The following is a 16,852-nucleotide window of genomic DNA, read 5'->3' as shown; positions in this document are numbered from 1 at the left end:
TGAAGCCCTTTTGCCTCCAAATGAAGTCATGTATGATATTGTGGACTCACCACAGCTCCATTCCTTCTTCACTGCATACTGCTTTAGACAGCCGTTGTGCATACACGGATTCTCAGCATCCTACCTTTTTTAACATAGTGATATATTCTAAGTTTTTTCTTTCGTTTTAGTTATTATATTTCTCCTTTTAGTTTTAATGCAGATGGGTCTAAAGGTTCCCTTCAACTTTCAGTCCTCTCTTTTTGGTCCATCTCCACTCCAGATTACATCCAAGACCCTAGAGATTAAACACTTTAGAAGTCTCTCTTGTGTACTTGAGAAGCATTCAAGGTACCTCTGCTGCATCTGAGACACCCAAGTCCCACCAAAGGTAGTAGTCTGGACATCATTTAAAGACAGGCCATAGAAAGATTGGAAGGCTAGGCTGTGAAGCTCCTTCTAGTGGAATACTCACTAGCTCAGAAGGGGTCCACTTTTCCTACTGTACTTAACATCTGAGGCAGCTCCATCTACTCCTTCAGAGGCTAGGACTTAGAAAAAGAAGCCTCTTTCCCCTACCAAGGAAAAAAGGAAGAGTGGTAGGTTATCCATAAATGCTACTGAGACTTCTTGTATCTTAAGGGGAACAGTAGAGATTCTGATATTATCCCAGTACCAAGCCATCAATACCACGCAAGAAACAGCATGTGGTGAAATCTTCTAATAGATGGTATAGGAAGCCATTTACTTCTTGGCACTGAGATGCGCACAAGCACCAATAGTACTCTAGTAGGGATGTTAGATAGCATGTGACTGAATAGTCATCTAACTGCATCAAATTGTAGTGGTTACACAATCATTTGATAGTCCCTAGAGGCAGGGCCAGCAGCCAGTGCACTCCCAGCTCCACTACTAGAGAGCTCCCTGCTACTCCGCAGTGCTGACTGTCAGAGGCAGCAGCGCAGAGTGGCAGCAGACCCTGTCTGGCAGGAGGGATGGGGGGTAGGTCCAAGTTCCCCACAGATGGGGTTGCTTCATGGCAGTGGGCCCTATCCATGGGGGGGTTCTCAACTCCTCAAGGACAGGGCCAGTTGCTGCTGAGCAGCCTCTGTCCATAGCAAGCTTGGACCCACTGCAGTCAGAGGCTGCTTCGTGGCAGCCTCCCTCTCTCTCTCACCATGCTGCTGATTTTGAAAGCTGGCTTCCTTCAGCACCAGCTCCTGCCTGCCCCTCCCCCGTGCCTCAGTAGGAGGGAGCAAGGGGTGGTAGTGGCTCCCTTGAGCCAGCTACAGGTGTATCAGCTCCCATCTGCCCCCCTCACCCTCTGCTGCTGCTGCCTCTCTATCAGAGAAAGCAGCGCAGGGGTGAGGAGACAGATATAGTGCTCATGGGGAGTTGGCATAAAGTGGGCTCCTTCCTCCTTCTCCCTCCCCCTCCCCAATGAGTGCAGTTGACAGGATTAATTGATAAGACCAGACTTAACAGTTAAATCATGTAGTCATCTAGACATTGACATGCCAGTACTCTAGTACTATCATCTTCTCTGCTCTGGAGTTATGAGATCCAAACTCCTCTACAAGCCTCTCTGGTATCACGTTCACCATCACAGCTCTGACCATTCTCAAAACCCTTTTCTCCTGGAGGCCCTTTTCATACTGGAGGAACAGGAGTTCCCTGTGTTATGGGCTTCTATGAAAACTCCTTCCCTGGTATTACTTAGTCACCTGTAACCTCAGTTGGCTCAGTGTAGGCTTGTTTTTAGCACCATACCAATATCATCTCTCCTCCCCAGCTGCCATTCTGTGTAGGAACCTTTAGCCTCACCAGACTCCATACATCCAGCGGTAATGAATGTCCTTGGGGGGGCAGAGGGGAAACTTCCTCAAACCTCCCCCATAGTGAGCTCTCTGTAATCTGTGGGGTCACCTTCATGAATAATTTTATAGGTTACCAGCGAAAAGCGATTCCAATATTTGTTGGTACCACATCACTCTCACAGGCACCAACTGTATGGGGACATCCTTCAGTACCTTAAGCCCCTTTGACACTGGGACACGCTGAAGAAAAGTGGGACCCACATATGGAGGAAAATTCACCCCATCTGCTAAATTCTCTTCATCCTCCAATTAGGCGGTAACCCCTCCATCACCTTTTTTTTATGACAGCTGTAGGGCCTTCGAAGAGCTCATTAAGTGCTTGGCAGAATTCCCCCAGATCCCAGCAGAGGAGGTTCAGGAGTCTTCGGGCTCCTTAAAACATGTTATAAATATCACCCCTGAAGGGAAATTGCACTCCCAATCAATGAGGCTCTGTTATTGTTCGCTAGTACAGTCTAGCAAATATTTGTCACTATCCAGCACACCTGTTTAAGTGAGCAGATTAAAAGATACATCATCATAACCACCAGAATGGAGCATTTCTTTTTCCATCCCACTCCTAATTCCCTAGCAGTAGGTGCAGCTAACAAAGAAAATGACAAATCTGCTCCAGATCTTTACTTTTGATGAGTCGAAACTCATTTTGTTGGATGTCTTGCAAGTCACTTGGGCCTGATGAAATGCATCCCAGAATACTCAAGGACCTGCTAGAGGAGGTATCTGAGCCTTTAGCGATCATCTTTGAAAAATCAGGTAAGTCGGGAGAGATTCCAGAAGACTGGAAAAGAGCAAATATAAAAAGGGAAATAAGAACAACCCAGGAAACTACAGACCAGTCTGTGCCTTGAAAGGTAATGGAGCAAGTAAATAAGGAATCCATCTGCAAACATCTGGAAGATAATAGGCATTTGAAAGAGTCTCGCATGACCTTATCAGTAAACAACGGAAATACAATCTACATGGGGCTACTATCAGATGGATGCATAACTACTCTGAGAATAGTTATACAGCCAGTTATTAACAGTTCACAATCCTACTGGAAGGGCATAACAAGTGGGGTACTACAGGGGTCTGCTTTGGGACCAATTCTGTTCAATATCTTCATCAGCAGTTTAGATGGTGACAGAGTATGCTTATTAAATTTACAGATGATACGGAACTGGGATGGGTTGCAAGTGCTTTGAAGGATAGGGTCAAAATGATCTGGACAAGTTAGAGAAATGATCTGAGGTAAACAGGATGAAGTTTATGAGGACCAATGCAAAATACTCCACTTAGAAAGAAACAATCTATTTCACACATACAGACTGGGAAGTGACCGTCTAGGAAGGAGTACTGCAGAAAGGGATTTAGGGGTAATAGTGAACCACAAATTAAACATGAGTCAACAGTATGACACTCGCAGAAAAAGCCAACATGATTCTGGGATGGATTAACAGGAATGTTGTGAGCAAGACATGAGAAGTCATTCTTCCGCTCTACTCTGCACTGATTAGGCCTCAATTAGAGTATTATGTCCAGTTCTGAGCACCACATTTCAAGAAAGATGTGGAGAAACTGTAGAAGGTCCAATGGCTGTAGGTTTCTAGAGCATCCTGGCTCCAGTCTTACTGCTGCCCAAGAGAGGTGCAGAATATGCTTGAAAACCTTCCCTTTGAAGAATCATGCTCTTTAGTGCTGACAGATTTTTCCATCTGCACCTGGAGGGACTTGAAATTAACTTTAAGATCTCCGAGAATTTACTTTTCTGCAACAAAGAAACCGTGTATTCCTAAACATCACAGTGCTCTGTTTGATGTCATTACCATTCTCAGGTAACTTTTCACAGACCTTTAGGCTTTGAGATCTTGCTCTCCAAAAAGAGACCACCTTCTTCTGTAATATTAACATCGCTCATCCCTCTAAAACTATTTTACATCTTGCTTGAGGGGCTCAAGCAGTCTACCTTTCCTGGGCCTTGTGATGCATGATTCCACCTACCACCACCAAATGTCCCACTTCCTACCTTTCTGGAAGCAGGCTTCCTCAGACAAATGGGTCTTGGAGCTTATCAGTGTTGGATATCCCATACACTTTCATACTTTTTCCACCCTCTCACCTGCCTTCCTCATTTATCTTCAGGGAGTTCTTAAAACAAGAGAGCAAGTCTCTCCTACTTTAGAGGCAATCAAACTGCTTACTCCAGTGTTCTTTAGGAGAGGGTTTTATTCCTGTTTCCTAGAGGGACACAGGATGGAGACCAGTACTCTATATCAGAAACCCAAGTGCCTCCACCCTTTCCTGGCACTTCATATTGGTGACACAAGCCGTTATAATCCCATCCTTAGACAGGGGAGATTGACATAAATGGGCTGCCAATTCTGAAAGGATATTTGTAAAGAACCTAGGGCTATGGAGAACCCCAAAAGAAAGGACTCCATCCCAGCAGCATTCTGAGCCTTTTATGAAACATAGGAAATGTTTGTGGGATGGGTAGATAGCTACATAAAAGAAGGCATCCTACAGGTCAAGGTTGAATGGCAATCAGCCAGAGCACTACTCCTTTATCTGGATGATTGACTCCTCCATTCTAGCAATCCAGTTGGCAGCCTCCAGGGCTCTAGCATTGTTTTCAGTCTCTAGAAGTGATGCTTTTCTTGTAAGATAGGAATCCCAAAATTGCAGACTCCCTCGGCCAAAATTTCTTTCATAATAGCATTAAGTCTCATTTGCAGTCTTGACATTTTCCAGATTTAGGCAGATGCAAAAGCAATCTTCTTTAACACTGTAAACAATGTGAAATGTCATCTTTTTTCCCCACTCCAAGAGAAGGCTGAAACTGATTGGGAGGGGCTCTGATAATACCAGGGCCAGGTACTATACTTTGTCTCTACCACTAATTCTCAAAGTCTTTCTCAAACTGCATCAGAAAAGAGTGAGGGTTATCCTGACCAAGATAATTGTAGTTACTCATACCTCCATCACCTCTCTGGCAATGTCTTTCCAACTAGTTTGTATCAGGAAAAATCTCCTATTGTTATGCTTGTAACAGAGGTGGGGAACCTTTTTGGGTTGGGGGCCACTGATCCACAGAAAAATCATTCAGGCTGCACACAAGTGAAAAACAAAAAAACCCACTCCTCACCAGCATGGGCTCCCCAGTGGTGGTGGTAGTCCTGATCTTCAGGGGCCGGATCTAGACAAGCCAGGGGCTGCTCTGGAGCCTTAGGTTCCTCACCCCAGCTTATAAGAAGCACACAGGATCATTTTTCGGGGGAAAAGGCAATATGCCATGTTGATTGAAAATACAACAAGAAAAGCAGTGCGTTCGCGTGCACACACTGCACATGTTTTTATAGTTACCAGTATGTCATGGTTTGAATCATTTTAATAGATTGAAAATGAGTGAGGAGCTTGGCTATGTTGGTCACGGTCTGACGCGCTGAGGCATTGTGAGACTGAACTCCAAGAACCATAGCAATACATCCTGTTTTTATACTTATACATTACCATTTGAATCTATGGGTTTTGCAGTGTCATGTTCTGATTGTTAATCTTTAAGTGGCATTTTATCCCATCCATTACTGGGGGTTTCCCATCATTATCCTTCATTGGCATTTCGATGGTTGTCACAGGGTTTTTGCCACAAAAGTCTAGGACCTGATCAATCTCAATTTTTTTCTCCATGGTTCCAGGATAGTTTTCAAGATAGAGCTAATATGTTTGGAAAAGGTCCAATCAGTTACCCTCTGTAATAGGAAATATAGTACTTGTAAAACTTGTCTTCAGAAGTGGAAGTGCTTATATTCACTCTTCCCCAGCATCTGCTCTTCAGAAGGTTCATTTCCAGTTGGATTTGAAGTCCTAATACACTTGACCACTATCACAACCTTCCACTCAAACATTGAGGGCTTCTCAATTTTCGCAAGCCCTAGTATGGCCAGTTTCCTCAAAGACCCCAACTCCTCAGTGGGACTTTAATTTCATCCTAAGTGCCCTAAAGAAACCCCTCTTTGAACCAACATACCTGTTTTTCCTCCACCTGGCCCACAGGGCTTTGTTCCTTATAGCCATCATTTCACTCAGTGTTCTTATGGCAGACCTGTCATTTACTGCCTTTTGTAGAGGTAAGGTTACAGTGTGTCCCCTCAACTTCACTTTTTCCCTAACGTCAAAGCCTCATGCCCCCAAGAGATTTGCCTACATACACTCCAGGGATCTTATACTTCCAGAGATAGTCTCTGATGATGTAGTCTTCTGGACTTTCTTGAACTTGTCTTCCCAGCACACACCTCGTTGCTGAATTATTGCTTGAGAGTCTCCTATAGCAGGCCACCCATAGAGATATAATCGAAGAAGGAGAAGTTACTTACCTTACAGTAACTTGAATCTTTCAGGTTGTTTTGTCCCTCTCGATCCTTCATCTCCAGTCCTCCTTCCTCTTTGTGGAGGCTTTGCTTCATAGTGAAAATGGAGCTGAGTTAGTGGCAGGCAGGTTCAGACAATCTTCTGAGCCCTAATTTGGAGGCACAAGGTGCTGCTCTGTACAGCAATGGATCCCTCTGTCGTTGTTTTGCATTCTCCTGTCAGTCTCCCCCTCCCCCCCATCCTTTAGTGGAGTACTCAGCAGGAGAAAAGAACTCAAGTTAGTGTAAGGTTAGTAACCGTTTTTCCTCTTCCCCCAAAAGGTATTTTATTGAGATAAAATCACTTCTCCTTGTTACAACATGAAAACTATTAACATACTATTGTATCTGATGCCAAGATATCAGCGCAGTGTTAATTTGAATACAATCACTTGTTTCTAGACTTTCTTGTTTCTTTCAGATGTGTGGAGTAATGGTGTCTGGAAGTGATGAATCAACTCCATCCATTATCTATCATTGCGTCTTGAGAGGATTAGAACGACTCCTTCTTTCAGAGCAACTTTCTAGGCTGGATAGTGAATCTTTAGTTAAACTAAGTGTTGACAGAGTGAACACACACAGTCCCCACAGAGCTATGGCAGCCTTGGGATTAATGCTGACCTGCATGTATACAGGTGTGCATTTTATTCAGTTATTTATACTCTGTTTTAAGTACATCTTTTTAGTAATGTTTAGTTATTCCAGAGTGCGTTTCAGAAAATAAATGTTTACAGATTACTGACAAATGATTTTTTTCAATGATACCTGTAAATCCATAGTGAATTTATAAGAATTTTTGTTTCTGCTTAGGAAAAGAGAAAATCAGTCCAAGTCGAGCAACAGATACAAATCCCACAGCTCCAGATAGCGAGTCTGTTATTGTGGCTATGGAACGGGTATCTGTTCTTTTTGATAGGTAAGAAAACAAGTCCTGAAGCATAAACTGCAATAAAAGCCTCACATATTTTGGTATTTTCAATTTGTAGGTCAATACTCTGAGTTTGAAAATGTTACTGCTTATACTTACTATGCTGTTGATTAAAAGTACAGTACCAGTAACAAACACAGCAGTGTCATTAGAGTTGTTGGGTCCAACAGACATACAACAATGTAAATAGGAAACAGATTTATCCAGTCAGTAGTAATTTTATACAAAACAAATGCCTCTGCTTATCTACAACACGTCTTCCCCCAATATGGTGATATATATGTAAAATATTTGAATGATCCATCTCGAAATAAAAATTAACAATACTTGGATCCTGTTTATTGACATGTAAATAGTCAGAAAGAAATGTGATTTTCATAGTCATTCAAGTTAACCAGGCCATCTGGATGAAAATTGTAGTTTTGTCACTGGCTACATGTAGTGTGTATGCCATCACGAAGGGTTGGAATGCCATTTGTGGGTTATGAATATATGCAGTGCAAAAACGATTAAAGTGTACTTTTTTTATACAATACATCTAAGTGCAAGTTTCCTGATGTTCAAAAAGCTGTTCCAATATCTACTTCACCTCACTGGACAATACTGTGTTACTATTTAAGTTGTATATTCCATGATTCTTTTTTTGTGTGATTTTGCAGTGTCTAGCACGATAGGGACTTGATCAGAGATTGGGACACAAAGTATTCCTACTGCAAATAAATAGTTTTATAAATCATTGTGAGGAACAGAGTGCTCCAAGCTGCACCCAGAAATTTTAACATTGTCTGCAGTGTGTTGTTGTCTCTCCCCCTCCCCCCCCCCCCCAAAAAAAGTAGACTTGTTAAACAGGTAGGAAATTATTCAGTTGTGATCCCCTTAAGTTTTCAGTTTATAATCTCACTCAATCTTCTAGTGTTCTAAAAGCAGGAGTTCACCAACAAAGCGGTGTCAAAAGTTCCCAACTTTGTATTGAGGGATAAGGATCCTGACATTAACAGGTGTGTTGTGAGCAAGACACGAGAAGTCATTCTTCCGCTCTACTCTGTGCTGGTTAGGCCTCAGTTGGAATATTGTGTCCAGTTCTGGGCACCGTTTCAAGAAAGATGTGGAGAAACTGGAGAAGGTCCGGAGAAGAGCAAGAATGATTAAATGTCTAGAGAACATGACCTATGAGGGAAGGCTGAAAGAAGTGGGTTTGTTTAGTTTAGAAAAGAGAAGACTGATGGGGGACAGTTTTCAGGTATCTAAAAGGGTGTCATAAGGAGGAGGGAGAAAACTTGTTCATCTTGGCCTCTGAGGATAGAACAAGAAGCAATGGGCTTAAACTGCAGCAAGGGAGGTTTAGGTTGGATATTAGGAAAAAGTTCCTGACTGTCAGGGTAGTCAAACACTGGAATAAATTGCCCAGGGAGGTTGTGGAATCCACATCTCTGGAGATATTTAAGAGTAGGTTAGATAAATGTCAATCAGGGATGGTCTAGACAGTATTTGGTCCCGCCATGGGGGCAGAGGACTGGACTTGATGACCTCTCAAGGTCCCTTCCAGTCCTAGTATTCTATGCCTTCCTACTGATGACCAGAATTCAGAAAATAATGACAAAACCCAGCCTGCATCAAATAGGTCAAGATGACAATGGCATTAATACTTGTTGGAAATGTCTGTACGTGATCCTTATCTTTCTGAAATGTGGCCTTTTGTCTAAAAGACCCATTCTACATCCCATTCAGGTACGTCTAAAATTGACTCCTAGATTTTGAAGGGGTGATCTTGGGTCAAGAATGCTGAAGATGTAATTCAGATTATTCCTCTCCATATCACCTTTCCCCACCCCCTACTTCCTGTCAGCTATTTGTATCTACTCCAGATACTGTATCTACCAGTATCTACAGCTTTTACTGGTTTAAGAATAAAATGAGTCTTTCCCTTTTTAATTTCCAATATCCATCACTCACTACAGGATAGTCCTCGAGTACTATTCTTAGAAGTGATTTAGGGCTCCTAAATCCCATTGAAAGTCAGTTTTTGTTAATACCTCCAAAGTGCCTCAGTGTGTTTAAATAAAAAGCATAGTAAAACCTCTTTCAGAATTCCTTGTAATATACAGAAACAGAGCATAGACCCTTCCCCCCCAAAAAAAAGTAGTATATTTCAGTGTATTTTAAATTTGTCTTTTTTTTTTTAATGCAATCAGTTTCTGTAATTGTCACCAGGATGTTAAGCATTCATTACTGGGAAGGTCCACAATACAATATTTGTATTAAAATATGCTCCATACGGTGGAAGACACAAGAACTCGTGCTCTAACCTGACGACCTCCAGATACAGTAGGTGTGGTAGCACAAAGTGTCAGATTGGTCAGAAACATTTGGCAATGATTTATCTGCTCCCATTAACTTCAGTGGGAACAGTTATACCAACACTAAATGCTCTAGAAACCACTGTCTTTTAAGACTTCATAAGTCAATCTTGAAAGTCATTACTGAACACTCACAAAATTTGTGCTCATGAAGCAGAGAGCATTCCATAGCAGAGGAAATCAGTTGTATGGTAGTGCATATGCACTTTTCCCAAGAATGAGCTTGATCTGTAAGCATCAACAGATGCAGGAAAGCACTCCAGTCAGTGGTACCTCATTAAAATATCTTTTAAATAAAATTAGCTTCATTTCCTCTAGCGGTGTTTCTCTCCATCCCTACCATAACATTCTTCTTGTTACTTCCCTGTTGTTCAGCAAGCAGAAATGTTAGGGATGAGAATGAAAACCTTTACTAATGCACTCCCCTACACACAGATACCACCTTTGTAGTATTTCTACTCTATGAAGTTTTCAGACTGTTCTGAGATGCACATGAGACATACTGTAGCGCACTCAAGTGTAGAGTTGTTTTTTCTAGAGCTTTACTTATTTCCATTTAAAAAAAAATAAGTCAAAAGCTAAATATTGTACATCTGTGGAAGAACTCTTGGATTGTCAGTTGGATAAGGGTTAGATCTCAGTGCATGTCTATCTATATATAAAAGAAAAACATCTCTATGTTCCTTCTTGGCTCCAGAAAAATGTGAAAAACATTCATAGGGAAACATTCATAGGGACTAAATCATGAACATTCTCCTGAATTACAATGGTTAAATATATGCATTCTCTTTTTTGTCTTAGGATCCGGAAAGGATTTCCTTTTGAAGCTAGAGTAGTGGCACGGATCCTCCCTCAGTTCCTAGATGACTTTTTCCCTCCACAAGATGTAATGAACAAAGTTATTGGAGAATTTCTATCTAACCAGCAGCCATACCCACAGTTCATGGCCACAGTAGTTTATAAGGTAATGTATTTTTAAATTGAGTTTCATAAATATACTTTTAGTGCAAGGCTGTTCATTCTTTTAAGTAAGTAACTGGAATTCAAGGCATACATGCAATTTCTGGTGTTATTCAAGTGCATAATCTGGCAAAATAATTTTATACCACTCTACTTCTGAAGATATCCCCTACTGACATTTGAAAATTCCGTTTGTGACATACAGCTGAATAAAGTAAGAGGCCTGTTCATGATAGAGAATCAGCTTTGTCTCAGATGACCATATGATCAAGCTAGTCTACACCAGCTTTCTTTCAGCATTGTTTAAGCAGAAAAACTGGCACTGGTGACCCAGTGCTGAATCCCCTTGCCTTAATTTCTCCTTAGGCTTCCTTTTTTCTGATGTACCCCACAAAGACAACATCTTGACCTCAGGCACCTCCTCTGTCTTAATTAAAGATCAGGCATAGTATAGAATAGGAGTTGGTAATAATTTTTGGTGGGGGGCCACTCCAAGATTTTAATAAGTGGTTCAAGGTTGGCACTTTTCTATGGACTGAGTGCGAGTCTGGGACGGAGGTTGGGTGCAGAAGGGCACTTAGGGTAGGGGACTGAGGTGCAGAAGAGTAGTTTACATTACCTAATGTAATATAGTTTAGGCGGGAGGGATAAGGTAATGTAATGTAGCTTAGGGGATCATCCCTTAGCTAATTTACCTTCCGTTACCTAAATTAGTCCCTAAGTGTCCTATGGTAAGCAGTGTTCTGAGATTCCTCTCCCTCTTCTCATCCTGCACGCATAACCATGTCGTAATGATTCTTCAGAACACATTTATGACAGATTGGGAAGAATAGTTTCCTCATTATAATGCTAGTCTGGATATGCCATCTTGGCCAATCTCTTGGATTGAATATGCCAATCTCTTCAGTTCTGATTTCCCCAACATCTGAAGTACAAGTTAATCACTCACAAATTATTTGAAGGCCCAGATGTTGCCTGTGCAATTTTGATTATATTTAGATACAGCTATCTGCCATAGTATACTCTCATGGAATTTTGTAGGAAATCTCATGTATATAATGAATATATTTGACTCAGAGCCCAACTACTAAAACCTGACTGACAAATTTAATATCTTAAAGATTTAATAAATACATTTTATTTGAATCACCCATCTTAGTGGGCAAAATGTTTTAAAGGTTTGGCATAGTAGAAGGTTTGTCTGGGTTTACATGTTTGCAGTGTGTGTTAGGAATGTAAGCGCCTAGTCAACCAGTGATGCAACTAGTCACTTCCCCCCTCCCTTGCTACATCTTTCAGAAAGTGGAAGCGGGGGGGTGACGGCTTACAAGCTGGTTATCCTCAGCACTGTCTCCACAGGGGGCAGGGGAGGTAGAGGCACAGCAGAAATGGGGTGGGTGGGTACTGAAGCAGTCTCTGCTCACTGCTTCTGCTGCAGTTCTGCTTTTGAAATGTACAAGAACCTGCGATGGGTTGGACAAGGCCCCCACATCCCTGCTGGAGGCCTTTCCGTACCCTACCCAGCAACAGGAGCAGAAGAGAGGTCCTCCAAACAGAACAAAGTGGCAGCCTTTGCTGCAGCCAATTAGGGTGCAGCAGGCTGATATAAAAGAAGCTGCTAGACCAGGGCTTGGCAATTCCTTCCTGGAGCTTGACCCAGGTAGACCTCAGGGCTGACTCACAAAACATCAGCATGCTGGACAGCTCCGTGTGAGAGCTGTCCTTCATACCTGGTCGGAATCAGGTCCTGGGGCTAAAGATTAGCTGAGAAGCCAACGGCAACCCTTGCAGAACCCCAGACAGGGAACTTGAGTACAAGGCCCTAAAGAAAGGGCTGGATGGAGCAGCTTCCTGGGGAAGTGGCCCAGGGACATGACTGTAAGCAATTACTTTGAGACGCAGCAAGTAACTGCTACTTATAGGGTCCCTGAGACGGGACCCAGAGAAGTGGGCAGGCCTGGGTCCCTGCCCAACCCCCAGCAACCACACCAGGAGGTAAAAGAAGAGGCCTGGTCCCAGGCCATATACTGGACACTTCCTCTCCACAGACAGTCAACTAGAGACTACAAGATTCCCCTCAGTCTCCGAGGGGCACTCATAAGAAGGGCAGAGCCCTTTGCAGAGCCCCAGCAGGGCTCTTGTACATTTCAAAAGCAGAAGCCCAGCAGGGAGCGTGGGGTCACTGGGGGAGTTACCTGTTGGCCTTACACTTACTGCAGGGCTTCCACTTTTGAATGGTGGCAGGAGCTCAGCAGGGCTCTTGCTACAGTTCAAAGGAAGAGGCGCCCTTATAGACTAATCGAATAGTTGATGGAAATCCCATTGACTATTTGATTCATTAATTAATTTAAATTTAGCATCGCTACTGTGTGTGATATCTGGTCCTTAGTGTTCTAACATGTTTTCTCCCATGTGAAAGACTTATTATAATTTTTGCAGGTTTTTCAGACACTACATACCACTGGACAGTCATCAATGGTCCGTGATTGGGTGATGCTATCGCTCTCCAACTTCACACAGAGAACACCTATTGCGATGGCAATGTGGAGTCTTTCCTGTTTTTTTGTCAGTGCTTCCACCACTCAGTGGGTTTCAGCGATGTATCCTAAAGAGATTTTTATGTGGGTTTAGGACTTCTTTAAAATGAATTGATAATGCTGGAGACTGAAATCCTCCCTTCGTGTGCCTAAAAAGCATACAGTGGTCAGCAGCAGTGTTCTCTCTAATTTTTTCCACCGAGTGAAATGAATTTTTATGTGAACCAGTATAGAGGTGATGTGCACCACATCACCTTCATATTGGACACATAATGAAATTAATGTAGTGGGGGTGGTGTGAAGGAGTTTGTAGTTTGAGAGGAGGCTCACGCCTAGTGTAGAGGAGTTAGAAAGCAAGGCTGAGGGCTCTTGCTACGGTTGTGGGCTCTGGGATGGAACCATGGATGAGAGCTTAGAGCTGGGATAGATGGTTGGGGTGCCTGGGATGTGAAGGTTCCAACTAGAGATAAAGGCTATGGGGTGGGGCCTAGGGTGTGTGTTAGTGTGTAATTGAATAGTTCTTCTTCGAGTGGTCCCCATGGGTGCTCCACTCGTGGTGTCGGGGTCGTCCCGGTGCCGCAGCTCGGAGGCTTTGCATAGCTGTTTTCAGCCGGGTTGTGCCTGCGCGGTGTACAGCACACGCCGTTCACTCTTTGATCTTCGCCCGCACCTGGCTTACCTGTCAGTTCCTCTCAGCCGTCCCTGGCTGCAGACGAGCTTCAATCTCTCTCATCCTTTCAGCAGTTCTCCTTCCCCTCAAGGGATCTTTAATTAGTTAATTGTAAATAGTTAGACCCTTTAGTTCACCGTTCCTCTCATCTAAAAAAACAAAAAGGAAGGAAAGAGTCTTGTTAGCTCTTTGTTGAAGCCTTGGCTTCCCGCGGCTATCACTGACTTTTAACAGCTCAGCCGCAGGGGATTAACAAACAAGTTTTTCTTTAAGAAGAAAAGATTTAACCCAGTCATGCCTGGATCTCCAGGTTTTAAAAAGTGTGCCCAATGCAGTGAGCCCATGCCAGTTTCAGATGGGCATTCAGCGTGTATGCGCTGTTTAGGGGAGAACCACATCCCCCATAAATGCAGGCACTGCTCAAAGATGACAGCCCACACTTTCCGAGACAGGGAAATGCACCTCAAAACGCTTCTCCTGGACAAGGCGCTGCACCCCAATGTTGTGAATGCTGAACAGTATGGGGGGAACCCAGAAGAGGAGAATTCTTTCCCCTGAACTGCTGGCTGAAAAAAGAAAAAAGATCTCCCCTACCAGATCGTTCCCGCCTGAGAGAACGGGGGGGGGGGGGGAGATAAATCAGGACCCTCTTGCTCTGTCCTGCGACTCTCAGCACCTAGGTTGGGGACTAAAGTGAGGAAGGCTGCGGCATCCGATAGATCCTATTCAGCACCGACAAGCAGTGCCTGTACTACAAAGGTGCCAGCACTGCATCGTTTAACTCTGCAAGCGGCGCCAGAGCAGCAGATACCTGCACAGGCGGCACTGGAGGGAAATCTCCCAGCACCAGCAGCACAAGAAGCACTGATGCCGGCACCACGGACTACTCCCAACTCACAAGCGGCACCAGCAAATACAACAGTGCTGCAGCTGACTGAAACACCTGTGCCGGAGCCGACGATGAGTCATGCCAGAGCCTCCAGCAAAGGCACCAGTTAAAACACGGAGACAGGGGACTCCCCACTCCCCGTATCAAAGATTTTCACCAGGTCCTTCTCCTTCTCCTCCTCCTCCTCCAATGTATGCCTCACCTCTGCACCATACCTATCAGCACCACAGCCCAAGGCACCAGTTCTATCATAGACAATATTCCCCATATGGGCACTCGCGGTACAGAGACTATTACAGGCACTATTCCTACTCTCCACCACGCTATCACTATTCCTACTCTCCACCACGCTATCACTATAGATGGTCACCACGCTATCACTATTCTCTGTGTGTCAGACACAAAAGGCGATATACCAGTGGTAGATCATCCAGGTGTTCGTCACCTCACCCATCGGATCGATATTATTAGCACTGCCATAAGTCTCTGTACTTCTCATGTTCACATTCCCATCGCCCTGGGCATCAACAACCCTCATGCAACAATCCACTGTCAGCAGGGCACACTCTGCCACAGCAACACCATGGTTGTCATCTGACTTCAATATGCAGTCCGGGGGCTACAACACAACACTTGGACCTGGAAGACGGGCAGTTGTCTGAAGCAGAGGACCAACAGTCAGCATTTCTGACTGTTCACCCTTTTTGACACGAGGCAGTTTTCCCACTGGACACGTCCCCACCAGACGATTTCAAGCAGTTCCAGGACCTATTCAAGCATGTGGCCTAGTCCCAAAAAATCCACCTGACAGAAGCACAAACGAAACAGCGTCGACTGCTGAAAAATTTACACCCAAGCAGAGCGTGAAAGTTGCCCTCCCTATTGATGAAGCCATTATGGAAGCATCAGATATCATCTGGCAGACACCAGCTTCAGTGCCACCAACCTGCAGGAGAGTGGACAAGAAATATTTTGTCCTTTCCTAGAATCTAGAATTCCTCTTTAACCACCCACACCCGAATTCGCAGGTGGTAGATGCAGCACAACAGTAGGCCAAAACACTGCAGTATAAGACAACACTAGATGTCAAAAAGCTAGATATATTTGGCAGGAAAGCGTACTCCTAAGCGAACCTTCTCCTACGTATTTCTAATTATGCTGCCTTGCTATCGAACCAGAACTTCGACAATTATGAAAAAATATTGCAGCTTCTTCAATATCTACCAGAAAGCAAACACCCCCTCTTAAAGTCCCTAGTGTAGGATGTGTTTACAGCAGCAAGAGCGAGTTTGCAGATTTTGCAGGATGTGGCAGACACAGCAGCCCGCACCACTGCAACTGCAATAGCCATGAGGCGCTCATCTTGGCTTACTTCCACTTTTGTGTGAAGCTCCTTTGGAACTGCTGCGGAAGACCTCCCTTTTGACAAAAACAAGTTGTTCGCAGAAAAGACAGACGAGGTCCTCCACTCCGGAAAAGATACCCAGTCTACGCTCCGTGCCCTGGGGATGTACACACACTCTTTTCGGCACAACAGATACTACCCATACCAGAAGAGGTACAATTACCCCTGTAAAAGACGACGACAGCGCACCATAGACCAGTTGCATGCAAGACAACGCCTGCAACATAGATGACCTCAACCATCCCATATGACCAACCAGCAAAACCCCAAAGAGCAAGTTTGATGGTTCGGTCAAGAGCATGCAAGAAATCCTTACGGTGACTGAACAACTCCTTGCTCACCTTTTCCACCATGGACTTTGACCTTTTCAAGATCAATGGGCAGCCATTACATCGGACTGCTGGGTATTACAACTGGTGGTTTTCAATCTCACCATCCTCTTCACTACCATATCACCCACAAATCCACCAACCCTGTCCCTCTTCAGGGACCCATCTCATGAGACCCTGTTGAAGGAAGAGGCCCACTGTCTGCTCTCCATAGGGGCCATAGAGCCCATTCCTCCTCAGTTCAGAGGAAGGGGGTTCTATTTACTCTATTTTCTCACAGAGAAAAAGACCAGAGGATGGAGGCCCATCCTCAACCTCAGGAAGTTAAACAAATACCTCTGCCATCAAAGGTTCAAGATGGTGACCCTTTCCAAGATAATACTGTCACTAAAGAAGGACGATTGGTTCGCAGTCCTCGACTTGCAAGATGTGTATTTTCACATAGTGATACACAGGGATCACCGAACCGCGGCGAACCCCGCTCACCAGTTGTGCATGCGCAGATCGCCCAAACCCAGCTCTTCCGGGTTGCAATC

At 44.0% G+C, this 16,852-nt stretch overlaps 1 protein-coding gene across 6 annotated transcripts in view; it reads left to right on the top strand.

Moving 5' to 3' along the window:
* The window catches only part of HTT (huntingtin), a 204,258-nt gene that overhangs the window by 177,001 nt on the left and 10,405 nt on the right, over positions 1 to 16,852 (top strand). For all 6 annotated transcript variants that reach the window (XM_006128262.4, XM_075930826.1, XM_006128263.4 and 3 more), the window contains 4 exons: positions 6,663 to 6,876; positions 7,052 to 7,157; positions 10,328 to 10,490; positions 12,926 to 13,086. In XM_006128262.4, the coding sequence (XP_006128324.1) occupies positions 6,663 to 6,876; positions 7,052 to 7,157; positions 10,328 to 10,490; positions 12,926 to 13,086 (644 nt within the window). The remainder of the gene's footprint in view (positions 1 to 6,662; positions 6,877 to 7,051; positions 7,158 to 10,327; positions 10,491 to 12,925; positions 13,087 to 16,852) is intronic.

The sequence above is a fragment of the Pelodiscus sinensis genome, chromosome 5, assembly GCF_049634645.1.
Source record: "Pelodiscus sinensis isolate JC-2024 chromosome 5, ASM4963464v1, whole genome shotgun sequence".
Classification (NCBI taxonomy): domain Eukaryota; kingdom Metazoa; phylum Chordata; order Testudines; family Trionychidae; genus Pelodiscus; species Pelodiscus sinensis.
This window is presented reverse-complemented; position numbering and strand designations above follow the sequence as displayed.